The sequence below is a fragment of the Venturia canescens genome, chromosome 1, assembly GCF_019457755.1.
Source record: "Venturia canescens isolate UGA chromosome 1, ASM1945775v1, whole genome shotgun sequence".
Classification (NCBI taxonomy): domain Eukaryota; kingdom Metazoa; phylum Arthropoda; class Insecta; order Hymenoptera; family Ichneumonidae; genus Venturia; species Venturia canescens.
This window is the reverse complement of record NC_057421.1, coordinates 12,219,785-12,245,752: the sequence shown is the minus strand read 5'-3', so window position 1 is coordinate 12,245,752 and position 25,968 is coordinate 12,219,785. Positions and strand designations below refer to the sequence as shown.

The 25,968-nt window shown below is 36.4% G+C and overlaps 2 protein-coding genes across 6 annotated transcripts; one reads left to right on the top strand and one right to left on the bottom strand.

The window, feature by feature from the left end:
* Positions 1–593: 593 nt before the first annotated feature.
* LOC122418291 (caseinolytic peptidase B protein homolog) lies at positions 594–5,366 on the top strand. 2 transcript variants are annotated; one of them, XM_043432427.1, is made up of 9 exons: positions 594–1,194; positions 1,555–1,607; positions 1,866–2,055; positions 2,136–2,386; positions 2,616–2,706; positions 2,795–3,002; positions 3,279–3,627; positions 3,812–4,109; positions 4,572–5,366. In XM_043432427.1, exons 1-9 carry the CDS (start codon positions 753–755, stop codon positions 4,715–4,717), a joined length of 2,028 nt encoding a protein of 675 aa, XP_043288362.1. In that variant the 5' UTR covers positions 594–752; the 3' UTR covers positions 4,718–5,366. The 2 variants fall into 2 exon arrangements, with proteins under 2 accessions (XP_043288362.1, XP_043288372.1); XM_043432437.1 differs by lacking the exon at positions 594–1,194 and having other exon boundaries at positions 2,195–2,386.
* Positions 4,995–24,480, bottom strand: Sytbeta (Synaptotagmin beta). Of its 4 annotated transcripts, none has more exons than XM_043432454.1 (9): positions 24,196–24,480; positions 18,480–18,998; positions 13,402–13,486; positions 12,455–12,722; positions 12,102–12,323; positions 9,473–9,851; positions 8,944–9,177; positions 8,604–8,771; positions 4,995–8,203 (listed from the first exon to the last, which is right to left on the bottom strand). In XM_043432454.1, the coding sequence occupies exons 2-9, from the start codon at positions 18,882–18,884 to the stop codon at positions 8,012–8,014; spliced, it is 1,953 nt and encodes a 650-aa protein (XP_043288389.1). In that variant the 5' UTR covers positions 18,885–18,998; positions 24,196–24,480; the 3' UTR covers positions 4,995–8,011. The 4 variants fall into 4 exon arrangements, with proteins under 4 accessions (XP_043288389.1, XP_043288410.1, XP_043288401.1 ...); XM_043432475.1 differs by lacking the exons at positions 18,480–18,998; positions 24,196–24,480 and adding exons at positions 14,344–14,732; positions 15,886–16,385; XM_043432466.1 differs by lacking the exons at positions 18,480–18,998; positions 24,196–24,480 and adding exons at positions 14,344–14,732; positions 16,122–16,385.
* Between the last annotated feature and the right edge of the window lie 1,488 nt (positions 24,481–25,968).

Sequence of the window (25,968 nt, the reverse complement as noted above, 5' to 3'; positions counted from 1 at the left end):
AAAGAAAACGAGTCTCAGCAACTTCAATATTTTTGTTTCATAAAATCTCAGAAATGTTAGGTTAGTCGAAACAAATGATTCACCCTCTCCTCCTCTCCAATACACGGTGCAGCGCATCAAATTTAACCTAAAAGAAGGTAGTGTCGATGTTGATGGAGATTTTTGACCTCGAATATAATACAGCCTCAATACTGTATTTCCATGCTATTTATGTCTAAATACTTTATAACTCTTCGATTTTTTCGAATTTCATATTACGATATAATGTGTGTTCATATCATATACGATGTGACAGCAGCTGAATTACAGTTGATCAATTGACTAAAGTTTCGACCAACTTTTTACCGCTATATTCGAAAGAGTGGAATCGGGTGGAATGATTGAAAATTGATGTCTTGTATTTACCAATAAATAAATTACATATAAACATGCTCACGGATTTTTCTTATATATTCCTAAAATTAATTTTTTGTTGAATAATAATATGAATCTGACGAATTCGAAGGTGCAATTTAACCGCAAACACTGTGGGTCATTCGAGTTTGGCATCACAACATCCAATGAGAAAAAATGTTCGTAACAATATATTTTTCTTCCACTTCAATCGGCGGTTGTCATAACGATTGAAAGATGCATCTTCCGAAGAAAATTCACAAACTTTTTTCATCTCGCGTCTGTAGGTAGTTACGTTATGTCAGCAGCAATGTTTTCACACAGTATTCAGTCCTGTATCTGATGTACAGACGTCAGGAATGTCATCATCGATAGCTCGTTGTTTTTTATTAACCAATTTCAAAATGTCTCACTTGTACCGACAAAATTTTCGTATTCTTTTACACCGTCGATGTACAGCAAAAAATTCCATTGATTTATCAAATTCACCATACCATGAAACTTGTTTGTCTGCAACAAATAATCAAAATAAACAACGAGGTTATGAGCGTATTTCGACTGATCAATGCTTATTTACGAAACTATTGAAACCGTTCATTGCGACGTATAATGAAAATTTGTATACCATTCCTGTCAGAACGAGCGAATATTTTTTTCATTACAACTCCTATGAGAGATTTTGTGGACGTGAAGATCACAAGAACAACAGAAATCGAGGTAGTAGGAAATTCAGAAATATTTTTCTACTCAGTGGCCTAGCCGTTGTTGGTGCACTTTGCGAAGGATCTCATTTCAGTAAAGGTAATTGAATGGTTAAGATTTTTTAATCAATTTTTTTGATAGTTTTTTAATAATCACAATTCAAAAAACCGATGTTAATTATCCTAACAAAAATCAGCTCCATAAAGACATTCTGCTCCAACAACTTATATTAAGCAAAATTAAATTGGTCAGCGATTTTTCATTATCAAACTGCTATTCTACAGTAGTCTGCTTTTGGATTTAGAAATAAATTTGTTTATTTTTATAATAATTTCATAATGTACCAAAATTGTTTTATCATACTTGGAATTCAAATAATCCAAAAACTTTGGCACAATTAAAAATTCAATGGTTGGTATAGAAAAATAACAAGCTCTAACTTTTTTTTGTGTACCACAGAGAGGGATTTCTTGCGGGCTGCTCAATTTGGCATTGTTCATGACTTGAAGAAGGTAAATTCCAGGGAATATGAATGTTTGTTAATTAAATAAAGATTCTATACTATTCTGTGACAAAACTTGTTCTACTTTTTGTCCAATCTATACATAATGATGATTAATAAACGTGTAAGATTAGAAATAGTATATTTTACTCGTTCTACGTTATTTATGGTACTTTGAGTTCTGTTTTTCAAAGGTTTTTTTAAACAAAAAGAAAGAATAGAATTGCTATATAACCTGGAGATTCAACATTAAATTTTCTATTTGTAGGCACTGTCGAATGGTATAGATGTAAATGTAAAACATCCTCTGGGCTGGACGGCACTGCACGCTGCTGCCATTAATGGGAAAACAGAGGCAGTAAAGTTCTTGTTGAAAAATGGAGCAGATCCAAATGTGGGTGATGATTTTGTCAATGTTTACAAAACAGCAATGGAAAAGGGCCTTCATTCTTTGGATGGTAAATGCAAGAAACTTAGAAAAAAAAAAATTTGCAATCTTTCAATATGAACTTGAAACTCAAAACTTGAAACTCAACAGTTTTAGTGAAACGAGAGGAGGAGTTCTCAGATTGTTTAAATAACAAAGCCACTTTTAAGGGTTTTACGGCTCTTCACTATGCCGTTTTGGCTGATTCAAAAGATTGTATCAAAGCTCTACTTGATGCTGGAGCAAATCCTACAATTGAAAACGAAACCGGACACCGTGCAGTTGATTATGCCAGGGAAGGTGAAATTAAGGATTTACTTGATCGTCATGCCCGCACATACGACGAGGTCATGCGAGAAAAGGTGATTTATTATAGATGAGAAATTTTACTAGATTTCAACCACTATATTGAAAGTAATTGGTCAAATTTCTATTATATGAAATAATCTTTTCACGAGTTTTTATAGAGTATGCTTTGAAAAGTATTAACATATTTTTGAAAGCAGCTCATTTAATTCTGTGATGTAATTATTATCAAGTAATTTCAATATTGTTAGTGTCATATTAATGATGAAATATTTATATTTTTAGGAAGCTGAGGAACGGCGAAGGTTTCCATTGGAACAGCGTCTGAAACAACACATTGTTGGACAAGAAGGTCCTATTTCAGTCGTGGCTTCGGGTCAGTAACTTTTTTTTACTGCATAAATTTTAAATGAAAGAAAATCAATGATTGATGTCAATGAATTCTGGCATAATTAAAAATACAGCTATTAGAAGGAAAGAAAATGGCTGGATTGATGAGGAACACCCCTTGGTATTTCTTTTTTTGGGTTCTTCTGGAATTGGAAAGACCGAATTAGCGAAACAACTTGCTACATATATTCACAAAAACAAAGCTAATGCCTTCATACGTCTTGACATGTCCGAGTATCAAGAAAAACACGAAGTTGCCAAATTGATCGGAGCACCTCCTGGGTAATTATAGTATTGTTCTGACTTTCGACAAAAAATAGAGAGCCTTTATGTCCAACATTTCAACATTTTTTATGGAACATGGAAAAAGAACCACACTTATTTCAAGAATATTTGAAATTGAATAATAATAATATTTATAAAGAAAATTCAAATCAACTCGAAGGTCCGCAGAGGAAAAATTCGATTATTCTTATTTTACAGCGCACGTAAATACTTTTTTTTATAATATCCGTTTCGATGTGAGGACGATATTTTCACAATTTTTATTATTCATAGTTACGTTGGCCATGACGATGGTGGACAACTGACGAAATTATTGAGAAAATCGCCAAACGCTGTAGTTCTTTTCGATGAGGTGGACAAAGCTCATCCGGATGTTTTGACTGTGTTATTACAACTCTTCGACGAGGGCAGATTAACGGATGGAAAAGGAAAAACAATCGAATGCAAAAATGCCATATTTATAATGACGTCGAATTTAGCGAGTGAAGAAATCGCTCAGCACGCGATGGAATTAAGAACTGAAGCTGAACATTTACTGACCCAAAGATTGGGCAAAAATATTGGCAACCCTGAAGGAGAACCTGAGCGCATCGAGATATCAAGAAATTTTAAGGATCAAGTGGTGAGATTAACATTATTTTTAAATTCCACAATGAAAGCTTTACTTCAATGATTTTACGAATAACTTTTGACGAGGGATATCAAAATAAAAACTTTTTTCAATTTTTCTCACTTATAATATACGTTTGAAATTTTGAAAAAAGTTGTAGAAAAATTGGCATGATCCAGGCTTATTCAAATCGCAGGTTCGGCCTATATTGAAACATCACTTCCGCCGGGATGAATTTCTTGGTCGAATAAACGAGATTGTTTATTTCCTACCGTTTTCTCGAAATGAGCTCATAAAACTGGTTGCTCGAGAATTGGAAACGTGGGCTGCGCGAGCTCGCGATCGCCACACCATTGAGCTCAAATGGGACAGGGAAGTTTTGTCCGCATTGGCCGATGGTTACGACGCTCATTACGGTGCTCGATCTATCAAGTACGAGGTTGAAAGACGAGTCGTTAATCAACTCGCCGCTGCTCATGAACGCGGTCAACTTGGTGAATAATAAAACATTTGAAGCATATTAATTTCCGGTCCAAATTATCATGCAATGAGATTTTCAGCATCTAGCGAAGATCTCCGATCAATTGCACAATTCTCATCATTTTTCGGAATATCCTTCAATAATTTTTTTATAAAATCTCAGTCTTTTCTCTTTTACTTCGTGTAGACATTTTTTCAGTCAACAGCTAAATATCGTGAAATTCTCAAAAAATATAATATTGAATTCAATTATCAAGGATTTTGAAGAAAAAAGTAGAAAAAATGTAGTCAGTCAACAGTACGTTCGAGTAGGAAAAAAAGCGAAATTAGTAGAGTAAAATGAACAAAAACTAGACGAATTAAAAAATTTCGTAAAATGAACTAAGATGTATAAATAATTGCAAAATATAAATTGAGCAATAGTATTTTAGTTGTTATGGTTTTCTCGTAAGGCTAATTATCTAATGGAATTGCAGGTAAAGAATGTTGCGTAAGACTCAAGGCAAATTGGCATGAGAACGGTGTGACCATCGGTCTGTCTGTCCGTCCGGCAGGGGTGAAGGATTTCGTGGACATCACAGAATCGGATAGTCTAATAAAGAACGTCAATTCGACATTTTGACGAGTGGAAGCGGTAGAACAAACGCAGTGAATTTCTTGCCTTCCTAAAACAGCGATTAATAATCGTGAAGAAATTTAAGCCGGAAACTCTAGTATTCAATATGAAAACGGAGCGAATAACGCGAATGGACAAAAAAAAATCATTTTTATACGATTTCTACATAATTTGAGAAGTACGATGTGATCTTTCAGTTTTTGTTTCGACGAAATCATTGTAAATACATGTATTAAGTTCAATTTTTGAAAATATTCCAACATTTTGTGAATAATAAGCTGGCTTTCTGTTACGTCCATCATATTTTTTATTAACTCACTCTTGTGCACAATGAACGGTTCACAATATCCCAGTGAAATTGTTATAAACAATTTTAACATTTTGTGTAGAGTCTTACGTGACACGAAAATATTTATTGGACTTGACATTTAACGAATAGCTTACACACACACGTATAACATCGTTCGTTCTCGTTTTTTTCTTTCTTTTGCTTCATGTCCTCATCTCGATTTTTTCATGTGTATATTGTACATGCACGTGTAAACCGTTTTCATACAAATCCGAGTACGTCCTCTCGTGATATTTGTGTATATAATTTATATATATATATATATATCTATATTCGAAATATATTGCAGTGTTCATTTCTTCCAAATATGTGTGGAATTATTTTAGAAACACGTGGTAATAAGGTACGGTAGAGTGTAGCAAAGCGCAACGATAAGCGTACATTTTTGCACCTCCCTTCTCCCGCCTTTGAGAGGGTCACTGATTTTTTTTCTCCTTTTTAGAGCGCCTTTACAAGTTTTCTCCTGCGCCGATATTTCATTTATATTAATTTTTGTATTATCATAATTATGGGCTGTTTCACACTTAACCGCACGATTATTTCTCCTCGAATGAAAGATTTTAATATTCGTTCATATGTTTTTGTTTCACCCTTTTCAATGGAATAATCGAAAGATTGATTTTCAGTGCGTAAATGCATTCGGATTTCCATAAACATGTGAAATTTCGTCAATATTTTCATCATACAATCGAGAAAAAAAATGTATAAAGGATTTGAAATTTCTCTTTGTAAAACGACGCTTATTAGAAAAGTCAGAAAAATTTCTTCAAAGATATTGCGTTTAAACTTGTCCTGCATAGTTTTCACGATCGTTGAGAATCGGAGTTACGACCAGACATGACAAAAGTATTGAACATTTGTATCAAATTGCGGAACTACGGAAACTTTTGTAAATATAACAAATCTTCGTAGGTGTAAAAAGTTCGCGAAAAAATGTGTCATGAACAAACTCCTCTGCATCAGTCGGATGCTTAAGTTGTATATTACTGTTGTCAAATATCAGAGGTTCCAGAATCACCAAATAAATTCCATCGAAGAATGAAACTGTGAATTTATGGCCAGAAATATTCTAGTCGACATGAAATAGCCCAAACCTCATGTATATATTTATATTTCTTGTACAATATCCACGAATTGATAAATATTTCAGTAACAACAGTTAACCAAGTTTAAGAATAACTTGGCGTCAATATAGAATATATAATATATATTTATAGTATAATATGTATATATATCTCCTCCATTATGTCACATATAATTTCAAATGGCTCGAGATAACTGTTTCTTAAGACAACAACGTTTTGTCGAATATAATTATTAGCAATTAACTGGATACAACGTATTTCAGAGTGTGTCTTTATATATTTTATTCATCGTATACATGTAAAACTCGATAAAATGGATATCTCGGTGAGAAAAAAACGTTTTGAAATTGTTTTTGTGTGACGTACGCATCTGCGGGTGTGCTGAATTATTGGAGATTCAAAAATATCATTGTTCTCTTAAATTTGAAAATATGTGTACGGAAAAGGTTGTTATTTATACGACGAAAATAAGTGTAAATTCATGTCTGTGATCCAAGACCGTACGAGGCCTGAAATATTTTTACAAAGTTCATTGATTAAGGGTGTTGAATAATCTTTCGTATATTCGAATTGCGAAAAAATTGAAAAATGACTTTTGTCATTTTTCAATCTCCGCTCCATTAAAGTTCGACAGCAAATACGTTCATATATATGTATAAATACGGCGAAAAGATTTGCGTTATATCGTTTGATATGTTATTGCGGTACGTGATCTTCCCTTGGTCACGATATACATACAAATACAGATTTCAAATAATTAGTATCGCACAGGTTTACACTCTGGACGCTTGTGCGGAAATGAGACTTAAATATTATATATATTCGAAGCTAATACAGGTGATGACATTCAAAAATATTAGACACATTTCTTGTGTGTATGTGTTCTTTTTTTGGCATATGGAATATGAAAATATTCGCATGTTACACGGAGAAAATTAATTGAATTCAAATAAATAGTAATAAATAAAAACTTGATAATAAAAACAGATGAGCTGCGATATTATTATGGGAGAAAAATTGAATTTTGCTATAAATTAAATAATATTTATTGTTCCAAGTAGAAACTTTTACCGGAGTGATTTTTGACGTCCTCCCTGCAATATTTACCATTATAAAACTGAAAATTCTGCAAAATCTTTGAAATTTTAGAGTGCGTTACAGGAATAAATACTTTTCCGTTTAATAATCTCCGTGTACATGGGCTATCATTCGAAATTTTGGAAACAATGTTTCACTAATAATAAATATTCATTGCTTGCGCAAACGAATGGTGAACTGTCCTCGAGGGTATTTGAAATTCAATTCCACAATTTTTGTATTTTCAATGCAAATCTTATCTTCGGATACAACAGACTTTTTCATTCGATTTACAAAGTTATTGTATAAGATTTGTTCAGAGATTAAAGAATTTCTCAATAAATAGTGAGAAGAAATTTGATTGTTTCGGATTTTTTCACGGGCAGGATCGCGATGCGACTTTTCTCCGTGCAGCATATTTTTTCATCGTTTCCTATTTTCGATAGTAATACAGTGAAAAGAGGAAAAAGGTATTCGCATGCATCGTCGTGGTGGCGCTACGTAATAAAAATAGAACCGCGAATGCCTCGTTCGATCGATAAATTCGTGACGTATTTTGAAAAAATAATGAATCTTGCGTAACAAGATTGCGTACGCGATGAATAAATTACGATTTTAGGCTCCGTCGATTCGAACGTCGTGAAAATTTCTCTTTGCTTCCTTTCTTTCCTTCTCGTTCGGTTATTTTTTTCGACTCTCAACAAGTCGATTGATTATCGAATTCAGGAATTATTGTAGAAAAATGATAGTGCTGCTCGAACACTCGATTTTATCGTTTGCTTCGTTACGTTAGTGCAACGTGTGCCACATCGCGATCGCTTTTCTCGGCGAATGTGTCATGTGCAACCAGTGCTCTCGGCTCTGATTCGACGCACCGGCTTCAGTCTCAACTGCGGTCCCTCCTGTTGCTGGTCCAACGATGCAAGAGCCAAGAATCGCGTTCCCACCAATCAACTCGCTGCTCGAATCCAAAACGCAGACCTGCAAAACCGGAAAATCATTTTTTATTGCACACCAGTGGGGAGGGGAATGGAGACTTTCGTGTCCAGGTTTATTCCTGGCTGGGACACTAAATATTTGACAATGAAGATCAACGTAATTGAGGAGCAGATTGGAAAATTGAATTTTCAGTAAACTGGCAATTTTTCTTCCTTCTCGTGCATTCGAAATTTGTCGAAATTTTGGCTGCGTTCTGGTGCGAGTTTGCCGCACATTTTTCGGGATTTTAGGGAAAGAGAAATTTCAGATTCGTTCCGTAATGACGAATGCTCGTTTGGAAAGATTTTGAGGCCTGAAAATCATCCGCCATTAATTCAAATCGGACGATTCGAGTCAACTGATAAGCTGCGAGGGACAGAAAAATAGAACGATAGAGAAAAACCTCGATGGCTGAAGAGGCGAGCAGTCCTGCTGACACGTTGAATGACATCGCTTCGTTCCAGACTGGACACCTCGTGGCTTTTCTTACGGCCGTTTTTTTCTTCTTCACTCTCTTGTCGCCCGTCAGTAGACTCACTTTGACGAAAGGATCGACGATCTCTTTGTCCTCCTGGCAGATGAAACATTCATTAATGAGTTTTGAGCAAAATAAAATTTTTCTCTTTTTAATTTAATTATTCATTGTGTTTATTATTAATTATTAAAAATTAAATAAATAATACATTTTTCTTTTTAATATTAAAAAAAATTGATTTCACCAATCGATCGAAGAAGATTCGTACCTGAGACGGGAACAAATTTCGGGCTTTGAGTATAAGCACCGTCAATCTCTCGGCGCTCGGCAGATACGAGAGTGAGAGCAGAACTTGCTGAATCTCTTCCGGTGGCTTCTTCTCACGGGCGATTTCCCCCCAGACTTCGATCGAAGATGTTGACGAAACGAACTCGAGTTGTTCCATTGCAACTCTCACAGAGCCAACTACGTCGTTTCTTGAGAACCGATCGTAATCGAAAACCTACGATTCAACGTCAGTTGAACAGAGAACAAACATTGTTCGAGATATTTTTCTATTCCTGTGCAAAACTGGAAGGAGAATTGACGCGCTCTCGTCCCGAGCGTCAATCGTCCTGAATCTTCAATCTTTTGGAACAATGAAAATCAAGATAAGATACAAAATTTTATAAAATTGTTGTAGAATAAGAAAACTGAATAGCAAAAAAAGAATTTTATCAACCGCATTTTTCCATTCGATTTCCAAAATGAGTTGACGCGTCATCATTTTTTGCGAGATATTTTCTCGATAAAAGTACCTGCAGAACGAGGGTTTTTTCTTGAAGCTGCTCATGGCTGACGGGGAATTTGAAGTGCTGATCGAAAAATGGATTGGGATTATTCCGATGAATCGGCGTTTGTCTCTTCCTCGTGTCAACTTCCGGGCTGAGGGTGAGCTTTACATAAGGATCATTGAATCCACCCTGATCGCTTCCGGCGAGATCGTGAGCCTCGATCAAGTGCACTCGTAAGTCTGATCTGTCGAAATCGTATTTCAAACGAAGATGAAGTCGTCCCATATTTTTTCCAGCCGTCGTGCTCTGAGCGCTGAGGAAGAGAGGCCCGTCTCGACGTTGATACAAATCGGGCTGCAGCGAACCCAGAGGCGAAGCGGGTGGTGCGGGCCCGGTGCTGTCACTGTTTCCACATCAAAAGAAGGCAAAAATAGTGGGAAAATATTGCGAACGACGCTTGGGGATCTATCAGCAAGGCCATTAATTATTATCCTCATTCGAAAATACTTTAAAATGAAGGAGATTCAAAAGAATCCAAAAAAAAACTAGCGAAATAAGTGATATAACGTTGTCTCCAGAGTACTTCTAATTTAACGAATCTACGAAATTGCTCGGAGCAGGAAAAAACCTAGAAAATCTATCGAATAAACTAGCGAAATGATCTTGCTCACGAAAACACCTTGAGCGGGGTCCTGCTTCAGAAAGTTCAAAAATCGATTGTTTTCGGGAATGTTTTTAGGATAGACGGAAATGACTCATTACAGCGGATTTTTCGGTATAGTTTCAAGGATATTTAAAAGAACAGAAACATTTTTTTCATTTGAGAAATACTCATTTGTACATGGTTTATATGCGCAAAGTCTCATTGTCGCAATTTCTCAGATGTGTACAATGTGTAGTTTTGTCTGGAACGAAGATTCCAAATTTTTTTTTCATTTTCATGCTTTCCTTCCACGTGAACCAAAAAAACTCTAAAAAATTGCGAAATTCTATTTTTACAGCACGTTGAAGTAATTATTCTTTAGAAGCTTCTTTTTCGAGCTCACTGAAAATATAGAATTTCGCAATTTTTTAGAGTTTTTTTGGTTCACGTGGAAGGAAAGCATGAAAATGAAAAAAAATTTGGAATCTTCGTTCCAGACAAAACTCCGCATTGTACACAGCGGAGAAATTGCGACAATGAGACTTTGCGCGTACAAATGAGTATTTCTCATATGATAAAAATGTTTTTATACATTTGAAATATTCTTGAAACTATACCGAAAAGTTCGCTGTGCTGAGTTATTTCCGTCCATCCTAAAAACATTCCTGAAAGCAATCGATTTTTTGGACTTTCTAAAGCAGGACCCCCCTCAAAAATGAAGAAGAAGAAGAAGAGTTTGAGTTTAGATGAAGGAAATCTATGGTAAATATTCCCTACCAATGATATTTTAACTGTCGAAATGGCAAACCAGAAAATACCGTTTGACAAGCCATACTCGATTCTTACTAGAAATTTCTAGAGTGATGCAGAATGCAAAGAAAATTCCTCGAGTGATAAAATACAAAAATATCACAACGTCGATGTTGGTGTTGGCGATCGGTAATTGGAAATGAGAGTTCTCGCTACGGATGACTAATATAGGGAAGACCGGGACAAAACGGGATATCTAAGGAAATATTGACATTTTCAGAAGTTAGGGAAGCTCTGACTATTATTTACTCCCAAAAACTAAGAAATGTACTGGAATTCTTTTCAATTTTCAAAAAAAAAAATTCCGAGGCAAAACGAGGTACCCCTCAAAAACTCATGAAATTTTTTTTTACTATGATTTTAATTCAATGCACTTTGGGTGCATTTTGCACCCATAATCGAGTGCTTCCGGCTTACCGCTGTAAGCGTTGAAAGCGAACTCAGCGCTTACAACGTTCTAACGTACGTCGAACGCACCCTCTGTAATTCAATTCAAAATTAATGATATAAATAATAAAGAAGATTGCCAATGTTTATTTTGTAAAAATTTGTATTCTTTATCCACCGAATCATGGATTCAGTGCCAAAATTGTGCGGAGTGCTGGGCACATGATTCATGTGCAGGTCTAACCACGCATGATGATCCGCAAACATATCGTAAACAGTAATCTGCAAGGCAGTAATCGCAGATAAACAAATAATTTCTGTATATCTGTGCAAAAACGTGTTCACTTTGGAAGTGATGTAAAAAAAGAGAATTTGAAAAAAACGAATTTTTTGAAGAAAAAAAAAAATAAAAATCCGAAAAAACAAGATATTTTGGAAAAAATATGTTTCATGTTCTTTTCGGAAAAGTATAAAATAAATTGAAAAAAAAAAGACAAAAATTTCTCTCATTTTTCGGGTATCCCGTTTTGCCCCGGTCTCCCCTATAATTACGTATGAATGAATAACGAGGGCGAATCGGTAAGCGACGATTAGTAGTAAGAAAATACCTTTGCATAGAAATAGTTTCGTTCCCCCATATTTACTACTGCAATTCAACAGTATCGACTATCGAAATTGAATAGTAAAAGTTTGAGTTAAAAAAGTTCGAGAGTCAATATAATTTCAGAGACTCGAGAAAGAGCGAATCTCGACTTTTTTGCGTATCTTGAGTTGGCTCGTTTTTCGAATTTATAAACCGTTTGGTTTACAGACCTGGTGAGAGAACTCGGTGGAGGAATGAGAAGGGGTGACAAGCAACGAGCAACGGATCTGGCGGCACCGATCGAGGACGAACCGCAGGAAGAACTCGCCCCTCCGGTGGTCAACGAAGACAGCGAATTCTGAGACGGCGAAGCTGTTCCACAGCTTCCGGCGAAACTCGCTGGACTTGCGGAGCGAGCGTCCAGCGAGATCGCACGAGCCGGCGACGGAGATCTTTTCGAAAAATGACAAAAAAACATGGTCAAATGTGAGAGAAACGGGATCGGCAAGTTGACTGAGTTTCGGTCGCAATAAAATCGCTAAACAAATTTTCCAATCTCGGGCTAAGTATTCGATTTATTGACCTTGAACTTCTCGAAGGCGGATACGAGGAAGCTGTCGGGAAGGAATCCGGTTGTCGATGCCGACCGTCCGGTCCAAAGGCTCTGATCCGAGGCGAACAAGATCCGCGCTGTGCCCCGCTGGACGACGACCCTCCACCCTCGAGAGAACCCTGAGAGCTGATTGACGAATTCCTCACGAAGGGACGACATCCGGACACTGAGTGGACGATTCCACTGGCCATGGTCATTCGAGGCTGAGCCAGAGTCGTCCCGATCCCGTAGTCCGAGTCTTCGATGCAGATTTCAATGAGAATGTACACAAAAAAATGGTAAAAAAACATTTTTTAGCAAAAGATCATGAATTTTTTAACAAATTTGGTCTTGCTCTCAGGCAATTTTTCTATTTTTTTAGCTCATTTCAGCGCGATTGCATTTTTTTGCATTACCATTTTGTTTGAGCTTTGTGTTGTATCAACTATTCTTTGTGACGTTAAGGGGGTCACCCCGCGTGGCAATCGGATATTCTGGAGTTTTTTCACGATTTTTTTGCGGCGTGGAAAAAAAACATAGACTTTTGAAACTTGAGGGGTTCATTTATCGGTACTTCAACTCTATGATAGAATTTTTTAACTCTCTGATGTCTCGGGTAGATTCGGTGTAAAACTACTTCACAAACGACTGCTTTACAAATGAAAACGCTTTTTGGTTTGATCTCAGGTTAACCAATCCCCCGGAATCGTGGAGACCATGGAGAGACACATGGGTTTCTGCGGAGCAGTTGTACACCGAATCTACCCGAGATATTGGATTTGAAAAAATTTATCATAGAGTTAAAATCCCTATAAATAAACCCTTCAAATTTTAAAAGTCTGTGTTCTTTTCCTCGACTCAAAAAAATCGCGAAAAAACCCTAAAAAATGCGGCTGCCACACGAGGTGACCCCCTTAATACATTCTCTCTATCCGTACCAGCAGATTCTCCCACAATCGTCGTCTCAATCGCTGACGAGGGTTGAACAGCCAAGTGTTGTTCTCTGGCCAGAGCGTTGAATTCCTGAAATATCCACCGACCCAAAGTGTCATTAATTATTTATTAATTCATTCGTGGCTGTGAGGCTATAATTTCAAAAATCGTTATTGTAACGAAGGGGTGCGACACTGAACCCGCGATACGTTTACCCAAATGATTATCCGTCAAAAGTCATTGATTACTTTGCTCGATTGTCCTATTTCGTTGGATTATTTTCAAGGTTCCTCAAAAATGGCTATTTCCAAAAAATTCTTTTTCGATTGAGCCGAAATAAAGAGAAAACAATTCTTTTTCCTTCTCCAAGTTCTCATTACCGGGATTCAAGTGCCTAAAATCCTTAATACGATTTTTTTTTAAGGTATATGGGAAAAGCTTCTGCTTCTGCGATTTTTCCAACTTTTATCGTTAATATCTCTTTTAAAGATTCGGTAACCCTTCATTCTTATCGTCGCTGTGGATTCCTTACATTTTTTTCTATCTGTGAGACAGCTTGTATCAGGAATTTAGAATTATTCGGTATATGAATTATTGAACAGAAATGTGGCGATGGAATCTCCATAAGCTCCCGTATAAATTTGACGATTTTCGAAGTTTCAATTCTTTATTAAAAGTTCGATAATAAGCTGACCTGAAATATCGCGAATCGCATGCACTTTTTACTTCATTGTAATTTAAAATATTTGTATAGAATATTCGGGTTCGTGAAAGGAATGCCTTAAATTTAAAAAATCGCAAACTTTCGCGATCAAGATTTTTTGAATTAGTAACTCAAGTTAGAATAATTTCATGTCTAAATTGAAATGAAGCTCAAGAAATAAAGATCGCAATTGAACAACGAAAAGCAAAGTTTCGCCGAAGTGATTTTCCCATCTGAATTGTACCTGCTCGGAGCTCGTGGTGCTGTCAGTACTATCGGTCGTTGTGACAGAGGACAAAGGTGATCTCGCAGTCCTCTGAGCCCAACGTCCTCTGATAATGGCAACCCCGGTAACCATACCGATCCTACTCGCGGCACTGTTCGTTGCACCTGAGCCAGCTTTGTCGGCTGACCCGGTGCCTCCTCCGCATGCTAGCTCCAACACATCGCCCAATACCTCGGACAATTTGTCCGGCACTTTGACTAGCGCCTCCAAGTCCACCACGTTTCCTTTCACTTGTCCGATTCTTATTCTTTTCCTCTACTCCTCGTTTCCCTCTTTTATTTTTCTCCTTAATTTATACGAAGGGGGATATTTATCTGGCAAACTTATCCCCCTCGAAATTTATTGGCCTCGGGGACGAAGAAGAGGAAAAAATTACTCAAAACGTTTATTTGAAATAATTCAACAAATTTTTTGTTGAATTATTCGTTGATTTGACAAAAATTTGGTTAATTCAATCGCTTGGATGGCTGACCCAAGAAATTGTTGAACCAACGAGAGTTTTGTCGAATCAGCCAATTGCATTTCCTTCTTCACAATTTGTGAGCTGGCGAAGAATTTTGATGAATCAACAAATTTCTGTTCTCAGGGTTCAACACAAGAGTTTAGAAAGAGCCAAATTTGGTTCACTATCGAAAAAAACTAAGAATTTATTCTTTTTTGAGACGTTCGATTCTGTCAACATTCATTGCCGGAGTTTTTTTATCAAGTGCTCCATTCCCTCGATCGGGTGCCAATGGAAATTTCGACTTCGAATCGATCCTCTGTCATTGAGAGGGACGGTGAAAAAAATCGTATTTTTTTCCACATAAAGAAAAATGTACTACTGCACGAGCCTCTTTTTTAAAAAATTTAAAGATTTCCACGAAACAAATTTTTCGTTTAAACAATACGGAAATTTATCGTTTCACTTCACCCAAAAATGGAGTATTTGATCCGAGAAGAACTCTTTTAAAGCTCGATTGGGAAAATTTTTCGAAAAGCGCGAATTACACCGTCACGTAACTCGACGCGAAAAAAATGAAGTTTTAACGCAAAGTGCGATTCAGAGGTGAATTTCATCGGGTGAAGTTGACCTATTTTGTTGTCACATACACGAGCGGCCTGTAAAAAATGTTGTTTAATGAACCAGAGAGGAGTTGAAAAAAAAAATTTTATTTGAACACCGAATAAAAAATAAATTGAAATATTAAAAATCTGGAAAGAAACGAACGAAAAACACTTTGAGGCCAATCGTCGACAGTTTTCTCGTTTCCCTCCGTTGTCATTTTCTACTTTCACGATCGACGCAAATACTCAAAACACTAAAAATTTCTCTTCACTCAAGAAAACTTAAATTCCCCCAACGATATTTCGTATCTACAAAACCGTTGATTTTCTGTCGAGCAGAAATTCTCAGTTCCCCGAATGCCCATTAATGCCCGATAACGTCAAACAGTAATATTTCGACGTCGTCGTGAGTGACGAGTCGCGATTCGCAGGATCGTTCCAGTGCTGGTTTACCTGGCGATCTTACAAGGAAGCGGTTGTTTCGAGCTTGTAATACGAAAACATGAGAGAGCACGAATGCGCGGTACCGCAACAGGTTACTCGTTTCAACCCCTTGAGGCTTAAAACTCAAACGGCGAGTTAGGAAGAGAGAGGGATCGAAACAGTAAACCGCAGAGACTAGACGAATAGTCAAAACAAGAAAATCGGTCGAGTGGACGTTGACGAGGATGGAGGACGACGATAAATACCGTTCAGCGTGGAGCTTACGTCCGTCGAATTGAAAATGTCGATTATTTGTTGATCACGAGCACCGTGAGTGAGCGAGACGAGAAAAAATGGATGACAAAGCGATGAGCAATCGAATATGACCTCGCCGTTGAACGTAGTTTTTTTAAAATCGGTAGATTTGGCCTAACGAAACGTGGCTCGTGTCTGTCATAAAAAGGGGCGCGGATTTTCGACTCTATTGTACGAGGAACACGCACAAAACTGGACTAAGGGTGCCCGCGAGGTTGTTGCTATCGGTCTACTCTTTTCTCTCCGTCTCTCTTTCTCTCTTCCCCTCTCTTTCCCTCTCCCACTATCTCGGCTCTCTCGTTTGCGATATGGGGCAGCGGGCTGTATCGATCCTAATTCCGGATTCGCAGTTTCCCGGTCACAGAGGGAGCGCCACCACCCCCGTACAAGATTCATCTATTCCACGTTCTCCTTGTGCGTCCTTTCGTGCGTCTTGGGCGTACGCAACAAGACACGCGCGCGCAATACTCTATCGCTTTTTCTCATCCCCCACCCTCTCGCCAGCCCTTGCTCCTCTCTTCGCGGTCTCATCAATTCGATTAAAGAATCACCTTCCCCTCCGAATCGTAGAAACAGGATCACTCAATTTTTCGGTTTACTACCTTAAAACGCAAAAAATTCATTGCCTCGACGATTCCGCTACCTTTATTTGAATATTCAAAAAATTTTATTTTTGGATTTTATTAAATAAATAGTATTAAACAATTATATATATTATATTTTGACTTTTCAAATTCTTATATTTTGATATATTCAAATTCGTAAGGTTCTTATTAGTAAAATAAGGTTTTATTGGAATTATTCAACATTTTAGAGATTTTAATAAAAAATATTTTTTTTTATTATTAGTTATCTCCTGTATTAATACTTATTTGAATAATTATAATATGAATAATTTATATATTTTTTATAAATTTAATTTATTTTGAATTGAATACGATTTATTTAATTATGTTGGTTTTGTATTAGTGGTTATGGAATACTAATTTTAGGATGATCTGCTAATTGTTCTTATTCAATAATAAGAGCAGTTTATTTTCTTTCTCAATCAATTTCTTAGCGAATTCATTTATCTATTATAATTTTAATAATATTATTTATAATTAAAAAATTTAATTTTACTTTTAAATTTAAATATAATTTATCTTTGACCTTTAAGATTAATAATACTTTTTACTTTAATAGCAGAATTAAATAGCACAACCTTTTGATTTTTCAGAAGGAGAATCTGAATTACTAACTAAGTAGAAATTTTATTCTAATTTATTTCTCTGAATATATGAGAATTTTATTTTGAAAATGTTTATTTTGTTTAATATTTTTTAAAAATTGTTCAAATTTTAAATTTTACTTAATTTTATTCTACTTAATAATGCATATTAATTTTTAAAGTTAAAAGGAATAGTATAAAGGAATTCGAAAAACTATTTAATCGGAATTTCCGTTCGATGTAATCTGCCACTCGAATTTTACGCTGTTAAAATCTAGTCGAACGTCCGTTCTTTTCGGTATTTTAATTGGTTGGCTGGAGGACTCTGGAAAAAAGCGAAATAACACTGACCTATTTCACGATTATTTGATCTGGGGAATTTGTTATCGTTCGTATATTTGAGTCCCTGAAATATTGCGAAATTCCTGTCCGTCATAATTTGTTATGCTATCTTCAAAATTAAAAAATTTTATTCCAATTTCGGATCGAGCTGCTGCGTTGTGCTGGGAGAATTTTATTTTTCATAGTATTGTAATCGAATTTACTGGGGATGGGATAAAAATTGATTTGAGTATTTCGTTCCAATGTTTTCTCCCGAATAGCCAATTTTGAGAAAATTTTGAGAATAACCAATTTTTCTTTAATTTCACAGATTTTCTTGTTCTATCGCCAATCTACCAAAAAATTCTCGCTAAACTCGTAACGATCGAAAGTAGTAAATGCATTTTATGAAAACTCGACATTTCGTGGAAACTGTGAATTAAAATATTTCACACAGCAAATTTGCCCTTTTTCTTCTTCGTAATTAAAAATACAATTGCCATTGAGATTGCAGCAATTTGAGGCCAGCTCGCATCTCATTCAGATTTAATTGCTCTTAAGCAAATTTTTTTTTTTCCTATTTATAAAAAAGTCGATATTTAATGACAAATATAACCATTTGCATGAGGGAATATAACGTTGGGTAAACATACCGAAGGAAAAAGATATTTTTAGTTGTTGTAGGTGGATTTACCCACTCAATTGTGGGGTAATATTTGCAGTGACTTTCAGATAATAAGGATGAAAAAAAAATGGTGAAATATTGTTTGAAACTGACCGAGGCGGATTGCCGATGCTGGATTGCGTAATGAGTCATTCGTCGCTGTGATTTATTCCGCCATCGATCGAGCAACAGGACCACGACATTGGAAGGTGAATTGGGTCGAAGGGTTGATCGATTCGAGCCGTTCGATCGAGTTTCGTCCTCGTCATCGTCACTTGCAAGACTTTGACGATTCTCGTCTTGGCGGTGAGGAGCTTCTTCGTCCGGATTTATCGGAGTCTTGAAAGTCATTGATGGAAACAAATGCGAACGCGTTTCATCGAGCAGCAAGTTTTTATTTCCGGTAGCATTTTTTTGGCGGTGTCTCAAGGTGAAATAATAGACTACTATCGTCGCTCCAAGCACAATCGCCAATCCACTCCCAACTGCAGTTCCCAGTAAAACTCCTGAAGACGTCATTGCTTGGATCGAGAAACGATCACGAGAATCCTTTTCCTCTTTGCCCAAATACTCGACGTTAACCCCAACACTATTGCAGTCGGGTGAATCCTCAAATTTAAAAATCCTTCAAAACTAAGAAATTCAATATTACGTTACTCGAAGGATCGCTTCCAAAATTGTTTTTCTATCTTTCAAAGGGGAAAGAAATTTTTTCTCTTTTTTGTGGCATCGAATGCTACTGATTTTTTTTTCAAATCAAGGAAAAATTGAAATTCATTTAATGGAATCAGTATGATGATAGAAAAAATATGATTAGGTGCCGTACCGATTGGAGGAGATTCAAAGTTCTATTGAATAATTGAAATTTCCATTTATTTGGCATCGACTTGACTTTTTTGTAAGAAACAAAAATCCTGAATCGATTTCAAGTGTGTCATTTATACATTCTTAGTTTCTTGTAGACCAAAATTTTTGTTCGTGTTGACTTGACACAAAACTCACAAAAAATATGAGGATTGTCGTGAAAACGTGGGAATTTCGGAATGAAGCCATTCCGAGGGTCTCTCTTTGGATATCTTTTCGAAAAGTTGTGCATACATGCGAAGTAAAAAGACTGAATTGACGAGTCGATTACGAATTTTTAAAGGATTGATAATTACAAAGCTTGTGAATATTAAGGTAGTTCACGCACGAAACAATTTTCTTAAGAGAGTCTTGAAATTTACTCAGAGTTTAAATGGGTAGTCGACTGATGGGCATATTAAATTTTAAAGGATTCGTCTTATTGGTTATTAAACGTGTTTAAATATGAAGAAAAACACACCCAGGTGTAGGGACCATGCGTAAAAAATCGCTTATCTTTCCATATAACGAATGAACGCTTCTTACAAAGTTTATGAAAAAATACACAATAACAATGAAGTATATAATGAAGGTCTGTAAAAAAATGCAAAAGAATTGTCTTATTGGGAATAAAGATATATTACACGTTGAAGATAGAACGAAATTGGTGAAATGAGCAATAGTAACCTGACATTTGCTTATTTCGGCATTTTGTTTCTTCTTGACTCGAGCCATTCCTGTCATAGTCTTCTGTCTTTTTATTAATACTTTTCCTTGTTCCATTTTCCTTTGTATTTTCCCTTTGCCATCTCTAATGCGATCTTTTACATAAAAAACTATAGTATTTTAGCTAGAGACGAATGGAATTTGGGGTTCGGTCAGTGATGGATCCCCGATACGCCAAAAAAGTAAGTTGAAAATATTTATTTACAATATCGAAATGATAACTCTGACATTAATTTAGAGTGACGATATCTTCAATTAGGAAGTAAAAATCGACGCAATTTAGACAACCATAAAATACGATTCCTCGGGCATGATCTATCTTAAAAATGAGTAATTCGAGAAGGGAAACATTTAGAGGATGACAAATATCGGAGTGGCTCACGAATTGATAAGCAGCCTGTGAGCAGTGACAGGCGTGGGGAGATCGATATTTCCAATTCAGTTCTATCCCGCCGCGATATTTATTGTACTCCACGTAGCGGACAATGAATGAAGCGATTTAGAGATCCAGTCGGAAACGAGTATATTTAACAATATGCCATTATTCTATTATGAGAAAGACGATGAAGCACTTTGTACTAAATATAAATGCTTGATGAGGATTGATAAAAAGTTAACGTCGGTCGAATGCAACCGTGAGAACTCCAGATTTATTTTAATAATGGAAACAATATTTTATCGGTATATGCTAGAAAAGGAAATATTGTAATGCTATTTTGATACTGATCCTTGAAGAAGAATAAATTCTTCAAAAGTTTTCGAAGCGGTTGAAAAAGTTTTTTATCCGGCAAGAAAAATACCACTGTCACGATGCGCAACTACGTTGTTTATTTGCCTCATGAAAATGCAGTCGAATAAAAATTAATTGAACGCAAATAATTTCAAGTTTTGTCCAGATGAAATATTCATTCGTCGATTTTACTGTTGAACTGCTAATGGAGAATAAAAAATAAAAACAACTAACCGTCGAACACACTCGTATATATACGAATCCGTGAAAAAAGAAATTCAACTGTTTGAGAGAAATAAATTTTAAGCAGGGAAGACTGCGACAAAACGGGGTACGTAAAAAAATAGGGAAATTTTTATTCATTCTGTGAATTCTTCTGAAATGATTAATTTCTCTTCCTATATTTTTCAAAAAATTAAAAAAATATAATTCTTTCAAATATTCTTTTATTTTTCTTCCAATTTTCATTTCTTTAATTTTTTTATACTTTTGTACTGCCATCTTGAGAGGCATCAGTCAAGGTACTTTTTTTGAGTGGTTTCGAAACTTATTCAGTTTTCATTTGGAGTCGAGACTTTGTTGATATGCGCAGAACGATCTGTCTTAACCACGTCGCAAATGACAACGATCCACAGCAGACAGTGGATATGCGCGTCAATCAAACACTTTTCAATCGACTTAATAGAATGAAATTGAAAAATAGAACGATACGAAACTGGGATTGGAGCACAAACAAACGCAACTGAACACGAATATTTGTACACGCGAATACGAGCACGCACTTCGACCCATTTGTTTTCACTCTATTTCCGAACCTGTTGACACGAATGCGAATGACATCGAGTGATGGGAAATATACAGCTTCTTACAATGAGAGATAATATCGATTCCCCCTTCATCTGAAATATTTGCATGCCACAATCACTCTTCATGCGTGAATGGAGAAATTTGGTTCGTCTGTGTCCTGATCAAATTTGCACTTGAACTTTTTCAAACTTTTTATTTCATCCATTGAAGTATGGAATTAATCTCACAACGAGACTTTTTAGGGGTAGCAATTCCTTAGTAATTGATTAAAATTATTTAAAAAATTGAAAAATCAAGTTTTATTATAGAAAAATGGCCAAATTGAAGAAAGGAATTTTGAAAATCTGGTTTTTCTCACTTTCGTCGGTGCCAATTTGCACCGCAGTGTCCATGGGTTGAGGTAACTACTGCTGCTACTCAAATGAGTGCTAAATTTTCAAAACTCGTTTAAACCAAGTTTAACGCACTGATTAAACGCACTGTCAGTAGATGTGCATTGAAGCATATTTTATTAACGCAAAAAAATATTAAAAACAATAGTTTTACAAAACCGTCAACTGATAAATGCAAATTTCCACGATGACCCATTTTCACTGGTATTTTTCAAATAATCATCTGTATTTTTTGACCGATTTTACTGCACCAAGTCTCATTTTGTTCCTCAACCGATCCTCTACGAATTCACCACGTAGATTTTTCCAAAATTCATTCCTTCAGAAATGATTAACGAAAAAGCTCCTTCGCTTAATGAACGATTGGATGAAACAGTGAAACGATTAAGTTAAAAAAAACTACATAGTGGATTCGTAGAAGATCAGTTGATAAACAAAATGAGACATGGTACAATAAAATGGGTCAAAAAATGTAGATAATTCTTTGAAAAATATCAGAGAAAATGTGCCATCGTGGAAATTTGCATTTATCAGTTCATAGGTTTGCAGAACTATCGTTTTTAATATTTTTCCATGTTAATAAAATATGCTGCAACATAAATCCACAAACAATACATTTAATCCGTACATTGAGTTTCGTTTGAAAACGTTTTGAGAATTTAGCACTCATTTGACTAGCATGCTTAAAAAGCCCAAGCTCAAACAAGCAAGCAACGAACCCAAGTAACCAAAAACAACGACGGTTGGAGGCACTCTCCACATAATTTTCGTCGTAACAAGTTTTCCCCGAGGTCGAAGGTTAATCTGCAATACCTTGAGTAAAGATAATTTATTAATTTAAAAAAAAGAGGGCTGACTCCGACCATTTGTCATCGGGTTCGTCGCAGACGCGCGTGCGCCACCATTTTTTATCGTAAAATCAGTTTTATATTTTCATCGTACATCACCTTCAACTGCTTCACAAAACTGTACATTTTTTCAGAAAGAACAAATCATGGAAATTCACCGCAATTTTATTTTCCACTAAAACATCGATCCGGGACTAATGAGGCACGCCTATCGCTCTTGGGGGTTCATATTTTTTGGTTTTTCCTTCTGCTTTCGAAGGTTCTCGTTTAAACTGAAGTTCATCGAGACCGAATCGATTTTTTAGTTCCGCAGTCATAACTGATTGAAAATACACGCAGAAGAACACCGAAACGGTGGAATTGAATTTTGGCCTAGAGATCCAAGCGTGCACGAACTTCTTTAAATTTTATCATGAACGCAAGTTTGTTCAATTCTAGCAATCGTGAAAATACTTTCACGATTTCCTCTCCTCGAAGCTGTCTCTCCAAATGACGCTTCCAATTTTCGAACAACTTTCAAAATCAAATTCCCACAAATCGTCTTAAGAATATGGATCAGTCGACTGACCTAATTTGGAACTTTCAGAATCGAAATTGGCAGCTAACACTCTCGCACTCGCAGCTGCGACAAACCGCCTGATCCGTCCTTTTAATGCGAGGATCAGAAGCTAGAAAATTGCAGTGCAAATCCAGGAAGCTGCGAATTGTGTAGGCGATTTTCGAACTCTGAAATTATTCCACCTCAACGTAACGTTTCCGATGAAAGCTATGATCAGAAATAATTTGAAGAGAGCGCACAAGTTCAGTGACAGTTTGGTGCTTACTCGCTGGTTTAATCTCGTGTCTAGACGTTCCGAGAAGTCCTTTGAGAAGTTCTCGCGCGTTATAGTCGGTCTTCGACTGCACTTTCACGAAGCTCAGTGGCAAAACGGCGTTTGATATTTTATCGCGAAGAATGTTGAAAGTATTTTTTTTTCTAGCAACGATCATTTTCGCTCACTCGATCGAATGATTTTCGTCAAGGATGATTTGGAAAAATGGATCGCCATGTCCAGCGAGCGACAGTTCCGAAAATCAGTTTTTTAAAAAACGATTCACGCGGCTCGACCGCCGACAAAACGTCACAAAAAATTCGTCAATTGACTTCTCGTCGTTGCTCAGCATTTCACGAAATCAGCCGCGACACACAGATTCCAAGGACGAAGCAACAAACACGAGAATCTTGCGAATGTGTTCACATCGCGGAATAATTCGAAGCGCACCGACAGGTAATGCGTAGAAGGCCGCGGCGTGACAAAGACCGCCGTATCAGTTGGCGGTACCATATGGGCGGAATCGCGGACTTGATTAGGGGCTCGAGGCGTCGGTGGTAAGCCGCGGATATGAGCGGATCAACGCGTGATAACGATAATGCACAGAGGGAGACAAAATTAAATAGAACCATCGTGAGGGAGGGTCGAATTAAGGAGTAAATTAGAATTCACCTGGAGACACACAGCTGCGAGGAATCTCGGTTCTTCGTAAGGGGTTGGAGCGCAGTTTCCAAATATTCCGGTCACCGATGTCGAAAGATAAAAATTTTTTAAAATATCGTGAAAATCGATTTTAAAAAGCGGAATTTTGGACGGGAACATACAACGGAAATTGATCAGAAAAATAATGATTTGACGCTCCGAATGGACAAAGCAATTGCGCAGACCATCAAGATTAAACAATTGTCACTAAAAAATCTTGCAACATTGGAACGACCTCGTGTTATCGTGTCCCCATATTCGCGTATGCGGATCAAGACTGAACATCTGGTGATCGAGAGAACAAGGGTTGTGGCATCGATGTAAGCGTTGCCGGGCTGTATACGATCAACGATGTAGTCACAAAGCCTTATCAACGACGCGCGCTCCAGGCGGATATAAAAAGCGTAGGAAGTACTCGACGCCTGCGCTTATGCGATCTCATCAAATCGAATTTGATACTGGAATTCGCCAAAAATTATGCGCCATTTTTCTGTTTATTTATCGATGTTTTTTATTGCAGTTTACGAGAAATATTCGAACAGCAATTTCGACTTATTGTTGCTATTATTTCGTTGGGAACTTCTTCGTTTTCTACAATTCTTAGGCGTGTGTCAATGTTTGTGTAACGAAAGGTCAGCGGTGGGTGATGATTTTTTTAGCGAGAAAAAAAAGCGAGGAAATCCTGGTTAAGTTTGCTTTGTTAATTTCCTCATTTTTTTTCTCATAGTCTTTCAATATTGGATTATTCGAAACGCAGTTTGCGAGTATGAATATTTAGGACAACATTTTTTCAATGATTTGTTATTGTGAAAAACGAAATCCACTGAAAGTCATCCTGAGAAGAGTGAAATAATTTTCGTAACAGAATTGTTAGCTTGAGGGAAACCTTGTCGTTCTAATTTTCTCTCACTTTTTTTGGAAGAAGGGAGGAGGGAGGCGGACAAGAAAATTGGCAATTTGAAAAATGGCTCGATAAGAAAAGAACGAAATTTCAATAGAATGCTCAAACTGACGTTGCAGTTGGAACAGCACGTGAGTCAAGTTTTTCCGAAATCCTCGCGAAGAAGTCAAACGTTCTACCGAATTTCGTGGTTCAACCGTGACTGCGCAAAGACTTTGAAAATTCGTTGTGATCCAGTGAAGGGAATTTCGCCCTCGTGCGATAGAAAAACATTCAAATTTCTCTAGTGTAAGAAACAATAGTCGCTCTTTGAAATAATCTACGACAATAAACATCACACAAGAATGAAAACTCTTCATTTTCTATCACGATATTCAAAAAAAATATTCACGAATTTTCAAAAAATCGTTTTTTATTCCATTTTTCCTTACCAAAATTTTACCACGTGTTCTTTATGACCATAGCTATAGCGCATGTCATACGAATTTTTAAATTTTCAGTGCAACTATTTTGTTTTTTGCAAAAAAAAAACGCCGAAAAAACGTGCTTTTTCGTAATTTTTGGAAAAATGGCCAGCATTTTGTCATTTCGGAAGAAATGAAAAGTCGTATGATATGCGCTATAGCCATTTACCCACTGGATCTAAAACCACTTTTTTTTCTCCGATCATCCATTCCAGAGATTTTATCAGCGGCGCAGACCCCTCTTTTTTTTGACCTGTCTTCTCTCCCATTTTTCCGTACGAAAACTGAGTAAAATAAATATAAAAAAAACTTTGTGTATTTTAAGAGTGCACTTTTTAGGCCTAACACTTTTTATATCCATATTTATAATTTATACCA